The sequence below is a fragment of the Chelon labrosus genome, assembly GCF_963514085.1.
Source record: "Chelon labrosus genome assembly, chromosome: 9".
Lineage (NCBI taxonomy): Eukaryota > Metazoa > Chordata > Actinopteri > Mugiliformes > Mugilidae > Chelon > Chelon labrosus.
This window is the reverse complement of record NC_140359.1, coordinates 23,904,830-23,922,003: the sequence shown is the minus strand read 5'-3', so window position 1 is coordinate 23,922,003 and position 17,174 is coordinate 23,904,830. Positions and strand designations below refer to the sequence as shown.

Sequence of the window (17,174 nt, the reverse complement as noted above, 5' to 3'; positions counted from 1 at the left end):
CGGGCTGAAAGAAAGATGGGTGGGGGCTTTTTGCATGGAAGTGTTTTCACAGCGAGCATTCAGAGGGAAAACCTTTGGTCTTACAAATTCAACTCCCCTCAATGCACTTTGTGTAATCTCATAATTAAAGCCCACAGGGGCAGGTAAATGGAGGTCAAATAAAACTCCTTTTTGAACTCCAGCATCTTGGAAGTGAATCGTTTAAAGTCCATCAACACTTCCTGTGAAACAATTCAAAACCCGAAATGGTTCACATTCCATCCATGACAAACTATAGGTACAGTCAGAGTTTGCTTATAAATAAAAACCACATCCTTGGGCTCACCAAACGGCTACGGTTAGAGTCTACACAAAAGATAGACGTAGCTACAAAGGCATGACCCGCTGGTTTGTGCATTGTTTTTTTTTTTGGTTTATTTAAGCCATTGATTTCCATATTTGGATGGATGAGAGGGAGGAGCGACCAGCGGATCTGCCTGAGAACAATAAGACAAAGACTTGTCAATCAAGTCAGCCACGCCAACATACCTCCACTTTAAGCCTTACAATATACTTAATTATGTAATTATTTGGAACTGGCAACTTGCAACAACTTGCTGTGGCATTGCACTGTAAAGGGATAGTCCTTTCCTTGTTCTTTTTTTAGGTTATATAAGACACTAATCCATAGTCAGTGTATTACCCACTTAGGAGGGTGGTCAACACACGCCCAGTTTAGAGAAGCAGACAGGCAAATCAGTATGGAAGCCATGCAATGAACTGCTGTGGATGGAGTCAGCAGGAAAACATATTTTCGTCAACTAAGTTTAAGTATACATACACCGATCAGCCACAACATTAAAACCACTAACAGCAGAAGTGAATAACATTGAGCATCTTGTGACAATTCATTGTTCTGCTGGGAAACTTTTGGACCTGGCATTCATCCGTGTGGATGTTACTTAGACATGTAGCACCCACCTAGACCAGACCAGGTACCCCCACCCCATATCAATGACACTCCTTGATGACAGCAGTCATCCCCAGCAGGATGCAGCCTGACACAGGCACACACGCAAAAACAGTTTAGGAACAATTAAAAAAAAACATGAAGAACAGCACAAGGTGTTGACCTGGCCTCCAAATTCACTAGATCCCAAACAGATCAAGTATCCGTGGGATGATCCACAGAGGCACCTCCCCTCAACCAATAGGATCCAAAGGCCCCCCCACTAACAACATCCTGTTGTCAGACACCACAGGACACCCTCAGAAGGCCCATTTTCATTCTCTGATGAATCACAACTGAGGCAGGAGGGAGACCTACACAATATTAGGAAGGTGGTCATAATGTTATGCCTGATCACCATATGTTGTGATAATCAGAGCAGACACACATGATCTGATGAATTACTAATTAATCTACATAGTCTACATAATCTTTTGCAAATGTGATAAATACTGTCATACGGTCATAATGTTATGCCTGATCAGTGTTTATTTAGAATATTATCATTGCTCTACTGTGTCCTCAAACAGCCCATTCCAGCGAGGGACCAAAGCAAGTTTATGGCTCTCTTCAAAGCGACCACCGTAGTCCGTAGGCGAAAACAGTAATTTTATCCTGCACAGGAGGTGCCGGTCTACTGCTTCCTCCATTTGTTATCTTGTTTGTGTTCTTGTGTGAGGGATAACAAACAAAATAGCTTTTCTCTGGCAATTTCTGTCTCTAAGAAGTGTGGACTTTCTTTATAGACACAGCTCTCAGAGGAGATCAGCAAGGACTGGACAGTTAGGAGCAACAACCCTATTTTCCCACTGTCAAGGAACGCCTTGATGAGACTGCTTCACGCCTATAAACCAAATGTAGAGTATATGGGCAAACCCTCATCTTTTTAAACTGTTTCCCATTTTTAAGAAGCATTAAAAAGGTGTGCCAACAAAACTGCCCAACAGTATTCAGAGTCTACTATTGCAAAGTTCTTAGACTACATCAGCAATTATTGCCTGAGAGAAATGCTGCATGTGAGGTAAACTATATCTAAGTGGCACTGCTCTACGATCCACAATAACTTTTTTGCCCACCAGAAAAGTGATCCCCACTTTTGTCGCATGCAACTTCCACTCTTACATCTCTTGTAGGCGATGAGCCCACCTACAAGTAACGACCCTGGAAGTTCAACAATCAATATACATGTATATAAACTGACCCTTACGATGAGGGGTAGTCCGCTGGCTCTCATGCTATTTGGGGAGGGACTGGGGGTCATTTCCACTCAACCTGACACAGTATAGATCTTGTTCCCATCCTAATGGAATAGCAGAAATATTTGAGGGGAATCCCATTACGTAGCAATTGGAGTGCTGTAATAATGTACTCACAGTCATTTTCCCACTGCGGTTGGCCTCCTCTCGCTCTGCCAGGGCTTTCAGGAAGTTATCTTTGAGTTCTTTTCCTGCACTTGCCAGTGTCCTGGAAAAGACAACACTCAAACGGTTTGAAATGTTTCTCTTAACATGAAAAAAAGGATCACATGAAGCCTTAAAGGTTCTTTATGGACACTTTTCAGGCCTTAACATACTGTAGCTACAGGGTACTCTGGCCACTCTCTGCTCTAACATGAGCAGCTAATAAAATATCGAATTGAATTAAAATGAATTGAGTTAAAAATTAGCTGGGTAGAAGAGAAGAGAGATACTTCGACTTTCCAAGACTGCATGATTAAGGTAGGCTCAAGTCAGCATCTACTTGTATGTCAGTGCACAGGACTTTGCCAAAGCTGTCAAGCTCTGAGAACTACTCAGATACACTCCACTGAACAGGAATGATCACTGATGCTGTTGGTCTAAGTGTTTTTACCCTGAAACAAAAATCTGTGTCAGAATGTCACAGCTGCCTTATTTAATTTCAGTATGCAAAGTATGCAAAATCAGAGTTAAACGACTTTATGTGATACTGCTGCAGCTCTTTGCATGTAGATCGGCCTGTTTCCACTGAAAAGTGGTTTTGGCGCACACTTATGTATTCACACCTGAAAAAACATTGGCACTAATATTCGAACAGTTAACAGTAAAGCACGAGCAACAGAACTCTGGCAGGCGTCCAGAATCGACTCTGCAAAACATTCATCAGACTCACAGCAAGTTAACATCTTAAAGGCAGTAAACAGGTCATTGGTAACTTCTCAGCTGTGGTAGAAGAATTCAGAGAAACGAAAGGAAAGTGTGGAAAAGCCATTCATTAAATTAAAGGTAGAGTATTGGGGACTTCAGCTTCCTTAAACTATATTATGCACTGAAATATTTAGCTTTTACATGTTTCCCCTGGGTGGCCCATATCACAGAATTTCTACAAGTAGGTTCTCTCCTTTTTCAGCATTTTTAACCTTAATTAAGTCAAGTTCAACTTTATATTTATTTAGTTTCATCTTTGTACAACTCTTCATCTGATGAAGCACTAGCACACTTGTAGAGGACGCCTATTCCTGACCTATTTGCCATTACCGCCTCACAGTTGCATACCAGTCAAGCTGCAGTTTAATTCATGTCTGTCCAGACTCGTATAATATACAGCAAGTAGTGAAGAATTATGTTGTAGCAGAACATTACGACGCCATGGTGAAGTCAACCTCTGACCTTTCAAGTATAAAATCCAATGACCTTATAATTTTTCCTATCGGATTTTTGTATGAATTTTTGAGCAATGCAGTGTTAGTCCTATTGAATGTTTGTGCCAAATTTGAAGAAAGACTGAATAAAGACATTCTTGAGACATCAGACTGACAATAATGGGAAGATCAGGCAGACAGAAGGTCACCCCAAAAGCGTATCAACTCTGGCCTGCATTTTGGGTATCCCTTGTAATTCTAGTTTTCATTCAAAAATATTTGGGTTTTAGACCCAATACCAAAACTCAATCTCAAAATTTCAGAAATGAACACTGTTATACAGAATCTACATTTTAACTGCAACTTTTTATACACGAACGTACAAAAAGAAAAGAGTGATGATCACTTGAATAAGGAAATACCTCATTGAAGAAAAGGCAAGTGAAATTTTTAAGTAAGCAGATATTCAATAGGCTTCTGCTCTTTACCCGATACTGTTGTGGGGTTCAATATTTAAGCCTTCTGAGGCATTTTGAAAGAGAGAGTAATAATCCCAAACCTCCCTGCAAGCACCTGTGTTTGCTGTAAATCTGTTTCATCTTGAATCAAGGCCTGTCTATTTACAGTACCAATAGCAGACAAGTTCAGTTATATTCTACATTAATGGCTCAGCAAATACGCTTTCCATTCCCAAAGCCCTTTGAAAAACCTCAACAGCAACAACCAGTGCGGAAAAACTGCCAATTTCTGCTCTTTGCCTAGCTTAACATTACAGCAAAAAAGAGCAGGATCTAAATGTCTAAATTTACTAGAATTTGGGAAAGGATTGTAATTTACACTGGTCTTTTGGCCCGTGCCCCATAATGGAAGTCTAAGAGGAATCACACAGTGGTAAAAGTGCAGCGACAGCACATATTTGGAGGCTAGAACCTCACTTCATCTTCTGAGTGAGTGAAGGATTGCTGCTGGGTCATGGGGGCCGAGGCCCCAAAGTAAACACAGGTGTTGAGGAGGCAAGTGACTGGGGTTACCCCGTCCAGTAGCTAAAGCAACACACACAGTCACGGAGAGTGAATAATACTTCAGTAAAACAAATGGACTTTTCCCGTCAATTAACAAATTTCTTATCAAGCCTCATTTAGGAGGGATAACAAGAAGTTCACTATTAAATTAAGGTTATTAGCGGCTAATGACGAGGTATTAAGCCAAATGTGATCTACCCTAGTCTCTTGTTTTTGGACTGTGGTCAGGCAGGTGGGTTGCGAGGCTAGTAGAAAAGTGAGGAGGGACTTGAACAGTCATCAGCTGGCTTTCCGAAGAAAAAAAAAATGATCCGTCTATGAGCATCTGTTATACAGATATGAAATTATTTTTACAAAGTAAATGTGCTGTTGTTCCAGTTAAAACAGGGAAACACTGCAAATCATCATAAATCTAATCTAAGAAGCTCGGCGAGAGTGTCTGTGTATCTGTTTTTTTGGAGACTTACACATCACATCTGATATTATTTTAGCTCTTGTCGGGATGATTGCAAAAGTGATCCATCATAATATGTGTTCGCGTGTATTTGGATTTATTGTTTTGCGGGAGCTCCCCACAGTGGCACCGAGCCAACGAAATGGTCTCATTCAAATTAGATGCACATTAGAGATAAGACATGAATGATTGGACACGTAAATGATGTGAGTTCTAATGCTTCACTTTGACTCTAGTCTGAAACGTATGCGTCATTCTTTTAAAAATCATTTCTTACAACAAATTGCACTTGCAGATACTACAACAGAAGTCATTTTTCAAAGTCCATATGGTTTTGTTTCAGACAACATAAACTATTTTCATCATAGCATTTGAAGAGTAACGTTAACACAACTAGCGACCTTAGTGCAGCGGTAGTAAGAAAAATATATTCTCAAAGCTAACACACTGTAACATTAGCTACTAAAAGTATCTCCTAACAGCCACACCCACCAGATGCTGCATTTCAACATTCAGGAACAGCTGCAACAACATCTGCCCTCATTTCTGAAGTCGTTTCACAACACAAACTGATAGAACAACCAGAAGCTGAACTAAAAAGCATGCAATGCACCACGGTGGTCAAGAAACTTCCAGTCGCTGTGTTACAGACGAGAGTTTATGAAACTCTTTGTGCACTTCTGCTTGGGCTTGAGCAGCTTTTACTGTATGGTGACTCGCTTCCAAGTGTGTTTACGCACGTATAAACACACAGCTACAGCGCATAATAAAACTCAGAGGATTACCCTAGCATAAGCGCGTTATCTACACATGTAACCATATCAGGTGTGTTTTGAATTTCACGTTTTCATATGTCTAATGTGAATTAAACATAAATAATAAACTAATAATTTGCATAAAGCTCCCTGAAAAGGTGTGCTATGTATAGCTAGTTGTTTATTCTAAAAGGTTCCTGTTGTACATGTATTTACATAGTTCTCAACATGTCCCCATCGGTCACCTCTAAAGTCCCTGTTTAAACTTATTAAACTTATTATTAACACGGTCCAGTCAACTCTTAAGTACGCGAGTCCACACCTAGCACTAAAACGTGCCTCCGCCACAAGACTTTTGATTAACTAGCTGTGCTCCTATCGCACTTATCTGCTCCGTGTGCAGATAACACGTAGGCTACATTGTTTGCGGCACAGTAGAATGCACTGTGCAAACAGCCGCTGTCTCCAATGGATCGCCGCTGTTTGTTTGTTGACTCTGCGGCATGGCAATGTGACTCTCATTATGATTGCAGCTTTTAAAATAATTATTATATTGTTACTGATTGGACTTATTACTAAGGCATGACATGTCGTTGTTAATTCTTGTTGCAATTTATTTTATAGTTTGGTTGCAAAGATAAAATATTTGAAAAGGCTCTCATTACTAATACAGACAAGACTGTTGGTTTTGCCTTTTCTTGCATCATTTATAATAGTGGTTGTGTTGATTTTCTCAATGAATGAGGTAAAAGTTTGCTCATACGTCAGCTGAACTAAAAGAATGTGGTCACAAGTGGCCCCCTGAATGTGTTCTGAGTGATCCGATCTCTCCGATCTCCTCATTGCGTCTTTAGCGTGTTCCCACTTGTACTTTGACAAGATCGCTTATGATCCGACTACTCCGGACACATGTTAATACCCGGTTTGAACGAGGCCTATCAAGTGGCTATGACCTACAGCAGTTGACCAACAGAAATTGTTTAGACAGCTGAGAGAGGGACCGGAGCGGTGTACCTGCAGGGAATGGGTAAAAAAATTAAATATACATTCCCCCAAGGCCCCAAGTTCAGTGCAATTTCATCATGCTTGACAAACAAACTTAATCTTTACCAAGTTGTGTCCTCTTTCACGTGTGTGGAAATTTGCTGCAGCCCGGCATAATTAATGGAATGTCATTAAAAGTTCTTTAAAGAGGGGGGGCCACGGCATTCCTCCACAATTTGTAGCCTTTGTTTTGCAAATAAATATTCAACAACGGGGCAATTATGTTTTTACTTCATAACCGGTAACAGATGTGGCACTTTTTTGAAACATTTTTTGATTTTCTCCTTGCGACAGATTAACAGATCGAAACTTTCATTAGCCTTCAGCGTTCGGCAGTAGGCCGCAGCAGATGGGAACTTTCAATAATGCGGTGATTTCTTAAGAAACAACGCACACTGCAGCAGAATATTTTTCCTCAGAGCGCTTGGGAAAATGAATCTCATGAAAAATATTATTTTGGGCTGCTGAACGTCAAGGGAAATTCCGCACAGCATGACAATTTACTTTATTTTGGGCTTTTTATAAAATCCTCTGTCACCTCTGATTACAATGAGCTGCATGTATCAGTTACACATGTGCTACACGTGATATTCTACCTGAGTTTTCTTTGTGTACCGTGGCTACCTTGGCTTTTGGGGATTGTGGGGGTTCCACGTTGCACATCGCCTACTCAAGAATTGCATGTTTTTCATTGCGGATCAAAGGAATCATTGTCATCTTGTTCACGCTGGGCTCGGATAAAGGCAAAATGTATTGTATTCCATTTTGGAAACATGCAGCGTAAACCACCTGCCTTCAGTGATGTGCAATAAATACGTAGAGAGAACGTGAATTAAGATTGTAACGATCCTGATTCATGTTTTAAAGTAAAATCAGATTTGGACAGAGCCACAGGAAACTACAAAGTCTCGAAAAAGAAAATCTGTTCCGGTGTAACTCCTAAAATGAGCGAACCAGCTCGCATCCACTGTCGGTCTTGCACATGTCAGCACTGTGGTTTCTTCCTCTTCAGTTTATTAGCTTATATTGTAATCCAAAGCAACACATGTGAAATCATTTAAAAGTTTTGTGTTTTTTTTTTCAATCCATTTTAAACGCTGATTAGTGAAGAATTTCCTTAGCAACAACATTCTTACAGGTCTATTTCTTATTTCTGGTGATATACTGGTGCAGCTATTCAGGAGTTCCTTTGTCCAAAATGTCATGAGCAGTGCTTACACGCCAAAATAAATTAAAGCCGTTATTAGAGACATAGTTCCCAAAGACAATTTAATCTATCATGAGCATCTTCCACCTGCAACACAGAGAAGTACCTAAATGAAGAGGACAGTACAGTCTTATAGCTGTGTAATGTGGAAACCCTTCTTCCCCCCATCATTAAGGGCAATAAGCTAAAGTGTCTGGATATGGGTAGAAGCTAGACAGTCTCTATAATATCAAACATCCAAGAGTGCATATTCAACAGCTTAAACATACCTACACCATCCCTAAGTATCCCTACAACATTGCTTTCTTTTGCCGCAGAGCAGACACGTCACTATACATGCTACAACCGTAATTCTTCAGTTTTCATTAGCAAAGGGGGGCAATGTTCTGGAAGCAGCTTCTCATCCTTAGCTGCGGCTATCTGAAGGACATTTGCGTGGAAGGAACATCCGGTTGTGTACTGGACCGGATTCAGTGTCAACAGAGACCTGTTAATAAAAAAGAACTCAGACCTGGGACATAAATATTTGATCAATACTTCCCTAAATGAAAAAGAGTTTATCTCACCTTGTGAGTTTGGGAGACAATATTTAGAATTTAACCATGATGCTGAAAACTAAAACAGGGATGTTTGACATGTTCAAGGAAGGGACCATGTGAACGACCCCCTTCACAACTTTGTGACTTTTTGAGATTTTTCGAAAAGGCTTAAATCTATCTATCTAACACATGAGTTCCATTTGAAGGCAGCAGAAAAGAATTCAAGAATTCAAGTTTGACTGCAGCAGTTTAACTTACTTCCAAAGTAAAATACATGGTAATGCAAGCTGTACATGCACGCAAAACACAGGTAACGACACTAAACAAATCTTGCTTCAAATTTCCAGAAGCATCTATCGAGCAGACCCTGTCCCTGACTCCAAAACAGTCGTAATATTTTTTGGCGTCTTACATGTATCCTGTGTTTCTCTAATCATATCACAAGTAGAAACATCCGGGTCAAATGACAGCTTGTTATATATTATCTATTGCACCAGCTGGCTATAAACTATTTTGATCTGTGTGTTGCACGGTGGGATGTGGTGGCAAGCGTGCGCGTCTCTGGACAGCACTTACAGGGGAGAGTTCCAAATTTACAAACCCGTCCAAAATCACAAAGTGCAAGGAAGGCAATTGGCTTGACAGCACATGTAATGGAGACTGCAAAACCTCGTCGCCCAAGGGCCTTCACCAAAGTAGCAGTCGTGGAGAGTGGTGGGGATTTGGCTGGCTAAAAATGAGCCTGGGATCAGCTTTGCGAGGCTTCCCATGTCAGTCACATCCACAATCTTATTTTTGCTAAGCATCTGGAGGTTGGGCCCGCAGTGAAATCTATTCACTGTGCGTGTTCGCGCACCGGTTTTACTTGGCACTGCAAGTGATAGCTCACTTTTAATATAGAGTAGCGAGTCAGAGAGCGAAGAATTCTTGAGGCAGACTGTAAAAACTGAGCAGCACAATGGACAATGAGCATGGCTGTGGTTTGGACTGTGGGGAGATCGTGGGGAGCCTGATGGAAACCTCGCAGGACTGCCGTGAGCACGCGAGGTCAGGACATATGCTGACTTGGACTTCTGGGCCTGAGCCAGAGTGAGAGCAGAGAGGAAACGGAGGCCTCATGTCTGCTCAGCAGTGCTCCTCTGCTCCTCTTGTTTGTCTCACACTTTCTACCAAATGTTACTTTGACCTGAGATAAAACGCAAGACATGTCTACTCTCAAATATAGACAGATTTTGTGTCTATATTACTACACACGGAACAGAAGACAATGTCCAACATCTGGCAGGCTGAGAATTGATTTAGATTATTTAATAAAAGGACAAGTTTGTCCACTAAACACACTAAATACTACTAACAAATCCAGTTGTTTTACCACCTTGAAACTGGATCCTAAATTGAACCCAGCTATCAGAACCCAATACCCCTGAGTACCCACTCGGCCTCCCCCTAACCAAACAACTGACTAAGCATCCCATTCATCCAAGTTTCCTTTTTCAATCACGTATTGAATTTCACTTATGACTGATGAGAGCACCAGGTCTTTTGTTTGGTCTTTTTGTGATGTGCTGGCAAAGCTTCCCCTCCTTTCACAGCCAAGCTGTCAAGACGAGCCTGTTGTCCTTAAAAATGAGACAGGGCAAAAACAGGGCAACATCTGATTAGCATTCACCGCACTATCTCCACTCCCTTGGTATTTTATTACCACAGGTGCAGGGGCATTCATTGATCAGATGCACGCTATAGACAGGGTTAGCCCTTAATTGAAAACAGCTCTATTTATACACCTGCAGGCACTAAAGGTCTCCAAGAGAGCACAGGGAGGTTGAAAAGAAGAGAAAGGAAAAGGGGGGAAAAAAACACAGAGCAGTGACAGAACAGTGAAAAAATACATGCCTTGGGAGACATAGGTTAAGGCTGAAGGCATTCTCAAAACAGCATGGCTGCCCAGTGCCACCAGAGGATAAGTATGCAGGTGCTTTTTCTTTAGAGAAGAACATGTGTTTGAAACTAAGATTAGAACTGAGCAGGGCCACAAATAAAAGCTATTCCGAACATCATTTATTCATTTTCTTTCTTTCTTTTTTTCTTGACGGCGCAGCTGGATGTTTTTCTTCGCTAGCTGAATAACAACTACATTTAGTTTGTTTACCGTGCTGCGTCCAGCTTTTGTTGCCAGACTAGTTTTCCAGAACATTGTACTGATTGTGCTCGGCCACATCGCAGGTGGTACTTTGCATCTCGGGGCCCGTGTTTTCACAATGCGACCGTAACAGGGAGGTCAGGGGGTCAGCGCGGTGGAAGTCCAATCAGAAAACCACAGAGGAAAGAGCAATCTGCATTGAGACAGAGAGGGGGACGCAGCTCAGACTTGCCACTTCTGATGAGAAAAGTCTGTTCATTCTGCGCAGGTTTTTATTTTTTTAAATTTTTTTTTTGTCTTGTCAAGGTCTTTTGCAAGATGTCAAACGTCCATGTGGGAAAGCAGTGTAAGCTGCTAATTCGTTCAAAGGGCATACACGAAAAAAAAAAAACTATGCTGGCTTATAGGTTGTCGGCTTTGGAGCAATAATCCCAACAGCAGGTGTAATGTATGAAAATTCTTGCGAGAAAACCTCAAAGACGGCAGACGTCTCAGGTGATTTATTTAAGGATTAAATTTGATACGAAAAATTAACATTAATTTGCCATAAGCTATCATTTACCTAGACCAGGATCACGTCCAATGTAAAGTGTTTTCTTTTTGAAATGGCATGATAGCGCTTTTAATTACCTTGGAGAGGATTAAAAAAACACCAGCTGAGGCCGGGCCAGCTCAGAAAAACAGACTGCAGAAGGTAAGAGTGATGTCTTTCCCAGCAATGGCTAATTAAAGAAAGAAAGAAAGAAAGAAAGAAAGAAAGAGCTTTTGTACACTGCAACTGTGGCTCGGTAGGTCGAGTGGGGTGTCCACCAACCAGAGGATTAGCAGTTCAATCCCCGGTACATGGACCACATACCGAAGTGTCCTTGAGCAAGACACTGAACCCAAGGTACAGCAGGTCTGTTATTTTCTTTTTACTAATAAATCCAGTTGTGATTTTGTAATGTTTCTAATGGTAAAGTAATGCTCTACACTTCTGAGGACTGAACACGCACCCCTGTAATATTTTAGGGTAGAGCAATTAGGAAATCTTCATACAGTGGTCTAGACATTACATCTCAATGTGTCATACTGAAACAGAATTAAACTAAATGTTATGGTCACAGAGAAACCTGGTTACAGCTGAAGTGCTCTACAAAAAGCAAGCTACAAGTTTTTTAATAGCAACTTTCAACTATCTACAAAAAAGACTGTCATATTGTTAATGTAATGCATCTGATTCTGCATTACAAAAACTACTGGGAGCTTAAAAACAGGATCACAGCCTTTGAAACCGGCCACACGGATGTAGATCTTGGAAATGGAGCGGACTACTGTGTATAAATCAGCCCAGTATTCCCGTACAACATTTTTTTTTATTATTTTTTTTTTTTTCTGGATCCTGTTGAGACAAGATAAAAGGCTTTGTGGCCTAATATCACTGTAACTGCAGGTGTGGAGGCTCCCATTTCACCAGTGTCACTGATGTTCACAGACTTTTTGAAAGTGGGGGGGGGGGGGGGGGGGGGGGGGCTGAGACATCTGCACGTTTGGATAAGCATCTGAGGATTCAATCAAATTCAACACCTAGCAGGTAAATGTTTGAATACTCCAAACCTGTGTGTGTGTGTGTGTGTGTTTGTGTGTGTCTGTGTGTGTGTGTGGTTAATGGTCTTATTTGTCGGTTCTGGCTTGTCATCAAAGGAGATACCACAAGCACACGGCTTTATCCAGAATGAGAATAGTATGTGTGCGATCACTTTTCCTGAGGAGGGGCAGTTTGTAGTTTTGTCATTGGGCTTGTTTATGTCAACATATTTCATTTGAAATCAGACAAATGGGCAGGCCTTGTACAAATAAAATTCTTGTTCGCACACGACACGGAGATGATGAACTGTTCCCATTCATCCGGTCTTCTGTGAAATTCATTCATAAAAGGAAATAATAAGCTGCTCAAATACCAGCCATAAGAAAATCTCAAAAAGAAAGACACTGTTCATTGTGTTGCTCGGGGTCACCAAAGGTGCTCGCTGACTCACTGATTGATGGGATGGATGATGCTCAGAATGATCATCAGCAGCCGAGGCCTTGTCCAACGTCGGGATGGTGTTTGGCTAAATTTTCCCCGCGAATGTATTTAATTAGACACTGAACACAACACAAAGGCATCTGTGTGTTTTACACGTGAAGAGCAGCTACACTGACCTATCACAGAGAGAAAACAGATGGAAGTCATTTCTGTCTGTTGGTTTTATACTGGAGCTTAAAGTAACCGTGTGTTTGCAGAGACAACAGCTTTGCAGTCGAACCGTGACGTATCCGTTTCCAAAGTTTATACTTTCAGAAAGTTTTTGTCCATCAAAACGAATACCAGCACAACTTCAGCGCTGACGCTCCAACACACGGCTATTGTGGGACTTAAACGTTCACTTCCCGTCCTAATACTCAAGTCGTGGTGCGACTTTTTGCTCGAGACAGGCGACGTGAGACAATATCTCAGTCGGCCTTCGTCGCTGGAAATTTCTTGAGGTCGCTTTGGTGCGTCTGTACCTTTAACCACAGCAGCCAGATGTCAGGATCAACTACAGCAACAGACATGGAGAAGTGTTTGCTCAACAGCAGTCTAACCGGTGATCAGAGTCCACCGGCTCAACAGTTAATTCTCATTATTCACCTTTGCAGATGTGAAATACAGAAACCTAATAGAATGGCTTAACATATGAGACATGGTTTGGAATGGAAACAGCACAGAGACTGATTCACAGGGAGCTCAACCACAGAAAAGAAATCAAGGCACATGACTGAGGATTACTCACCTGACGTATTATTTGTTCAAACTAAATGAGAAGTCGATATAATTACTATAGAACTGCAGAGAGATAAACCTGCCCTCCTCGCCGCAGTGACCACAATCAGACTTTAAACTAATTTATTAAAATTGGATTTAGTCAATGTGCATGTTAGTCATGCAGACAACACCTTGCAGAGTGTATGGTGGTTGGCGAGAGAGGTTAACTCACACTGGCCGGCTCCTGTTGTAGAATGTGTTGCTCTTTGCAGCCTCTGCAGCTTGCGCAGCTGCCTTCCCCTCCTCAAATTCCTTCCTGCTCAGGACCCTGCCCTTGTGGCCGTTCTCCACCAGCATACGGGCAAACTTCCTGCTCTGCGAGATACAAGAAAAGGAGAGGAGTCAGGCATGGCCTGCAAGTCAGGGCTGGACACTGTCAGACAGATGTTGTCAGTCGTGGGACCTCTTTGGCCACTTAGCTCAGCAATCACCACTTGTCAGCAAGATTTAGAATTTATTTGCCACGCTGGTGTGTAAATTGAAGATATTATTTCACTATCTAAGCTACAGACACGAAGACCTGCTTGTCAACACAAAGATCTTTAGTTTCACGGGTTCAGTGGGATTTCACGCCTATTCATAGATCCATTCATGCTAAACTTTAAGTGTGTAAGTGCGAACACGCACATGTGTCTGCAGGGACAGTTAGATGCATTATTCTAATCACCCTTTGCCGACCCGCCGCCATTAAAGCCAAGCCATAAAGTCATCATCTAAAAACCAAATCTTGCTGTCAAATCCCGTGGCTTGTCAGATCAAAGCTCCTGCCACATGTCCTCTTACACCAAATCCCAGCAGCCGGGGCCTGCGTCCGCACCCGAGAGGAAAAGTTATATTTTCCTTCAACTTTGATGTGGCTCACCAGAAATGAGTCTCAGACATTTGCTGGTCCTAAAATTGGCTTGAGAATCATTGTATTCATTTTTACAGCCCGCTGAATAAGTCTATTTGAATGTCCTGCTACTTAAAGTCAACACAACAGGACCAGGACTAATATGCCACTCATGCCACTTCTTTTTTTTTTTCCCTTTACTTCTTTTTGAGTTTATCTGCATATTTGTGACAAGCCTAAGTAAGATAATGTGTGAAGAATAGGCTTATAATTAGCCGATTTATCAGAGCTCTATAGCCTTACGAGCATGACTGCACGGGTTAGATAACCTGGGTTGACTGGGTTGTGTCACAACACAAGGGTGACTGAGGCTGACTGTGATTGACTGCAGCTGATTATCAGGTCAGATATGATTTGTTCTCTGTGTGGACACAGGTGTTCAAACAAAGTGGCCACTGCAGCGGTTATATATATTATTAGCAAGTGTGCCATCTGCTGGATAGAAGCTAGAGTGCTCTTTACGTGTGAGCAGGTTCATTTTTAACCAGCGTGGAACCGTTTGTGTGACAAAATACGCCGATCAGGCACAACATTAAAACCACTGACAGGAGAAGTAAATAACATTGACCATCTTGTGACAAAGAAATATTCCGCTGGGAAAAGTTTGGACCTGGCATTCATTCATGTGGATGTTACTTAGACATGTAGCACCCACCTAGACCAGACCAGGCACCCCCACCCCATAGCAATGACACTCCTTGATGGCAGCAGCCATCCCCAGCAGGATGCAGCCTGACACAGGTACACACACAAAAACAGCTTAGGAACAACTACGAAAAAACAGCACAAGGTGTTTACTAGATCCCACACTGATCAAGTGTCTGTGAGGATGATCCAGAGGACCGTCCCCTTAACCCCAAAGACCCCCCACTAACAACATTCTGTTGTCAGACATCACAGGACACCCTCAGAAGGCCCATGTCCATTCTCTGATGAGTAGGAGGCACAAGGGAGACCTACACCATATTAGGAAGGTGGTCATAATGTTATGCCTGATAGGTGTATATGCTCACATCAAATGTTTAGACAGACAGACAGAAAGACAGACAAATAGATAGACAGATAGATAGATAGATAGATAGATAGATAGATCATTTAAACTCCTGTGTGTGACTACCACCTAGTGTCCAAACACAGACACTGCACCAACAAAACTTATCTTTGTTGACAGAGATAATAAGTTTTGTTGACTGAGTTTGACGAGTGTGAATGAAAAACTCTAAACAATGAAAAGGACAAGTAAAAAATCTTAACGGGGAACTGACTTGGGCAAAGCAGACAATAAAAACGTATAAATAAAGCTGATAAATACGGGAGACTTCATTCAAGATGCTGTTAGGCCATAGAGATATATTGCGGTCACCTCGTGGGCATGAAATGTACACCTCGTAAAACGCAAATTAAACCCATTTAACTATTTTAAGGTAAACACTCTGCTTACTAGACAGCTAAAATAAAACTCAGCGAATAAAATCAGTTTGATAAGCCTCATTACCAGATCAACGCTAGCTAGCTAGCTGCTGTCTTTAAAGCAACAAATCTGAACAAAGCAATGCTGAACTGTTAACAATACAGGCTTAGATTGTTGGCCGAATTGAAGAAGGGTCCGTGGTGATTTTGAAAAAGTGGAAAGTAATGTTTTAACAACGTGAACCTTTGCGGATTAGCACAGATAACTTTGCACTGGTAGTTCAGTCACCAAACGAATCAACGTTGTGTGGGGAAAGTGTGGCTGAAGTCAAAAGTCTGTACAAGAGCGACTCACTTTTAAGTAGAACATATCCATCGGGGTGACTTTAGAGTCCAGATAATCCTCGTAGACATTAAACTGCGATAGAGGATCGTGGAGACGACCGACGGTGCTGTGCTGCATCTTCTCGTTCTGTGTTGCCAGAGGGCTGCTATAGCAACCGTCGTACCTGTGTGACGACACCGGAAGCGGAAGTGCCCCCGAACGCAACAGCACAGGAACACTAGACCCCAGTAGGGGTTCAAATTAAGAGAAGTAAATGTTGTTTTCCAGGACAATTGAAATTCCTGCATTTTGTTTAAAAAAAGGTATAATGACAACAAGCCTGCACCCAGTAAACCATATGATCTTTTTTTTTTCTTGTATTTTGTATTTACTTTATGTTTACCTTTTTTTCTATGATGTGTGTGCATTGTCCTTTCAACTTTATGCTGCTCCAACACTGCAAATTTCCCCACTGTGGGATAAATAAAGGATTATCTTATCTTATCTTATCTTATCTTATCTTGGTGCATATCAGTATGGACGTATATTAGACAAAGAGCTTCAGGGCCTACCTGTGCACAAGAACCCTTCATTACATATCCTTTCTGCTCCTTGTTCATATGTTCAAAATGTGGTTCATATGTTGCAATAAAAGTGGGAAACAAAAGCTGTGGTTGCTTGTTAATTGGTACTGGTTTAAGCTCTTGTCATTGGCTTTGGATCTTTTAAAACATCTACTGCATGTTTATTAGGAGCCCAGGGCCTCTGACTCACCTATGACTTCACATTTGTTGTTACACACTCTCTGCCTCCTGCGGTGCAAACTCCTTTGTTATACTGTACTGTGGAAATATTTTTTTTTTTTGCATCCACTAGTGCTGTGTACACTCAGAGGAGTTTGGGGGTTAAGTGCTTGCTCAAGACATGTCAGCCATGGATGCGGGAGGGATACAAACTTTTGACCTTTCAGTC

The 17,174-nt window shown here is 41.6% G+C and overlaps 1 protein-coding gene across 1 annotated transcript in view; it reads right to left on the bottom strand.

Annotated features, from left to right (window-relative positions):
* Positions 1–16,552, bottom strand: part of cfap299 (cilia and flagella associated protein 299) — a 61,897-nt gene extending 45,345 nt beyond the window's left edge. Inside the window, exons 1-3 of the mRNA XM_084552288.1 lie at positions 16,233–16,552; positions 13,748–13,890; positions 2,362–2,452 (exon numbers count right to left, since the gene is read on the bottom strand). Of these exons, the coding sequence (XP_084408414.1) occupies positions 2,362–2,452; positions 13,748–13,890; positions 16,233–16,340 (342 nt within the window). The 5' untranslated portion in view covers positions 16,341–16,552. The remainder of the gene's footprint in view (positions 1–2,361; positions 2,453–13,747; positions 13,891–16,232) is intronic.
* Positions 16,553–17,174: the final 622 nt, after the last annotated feature.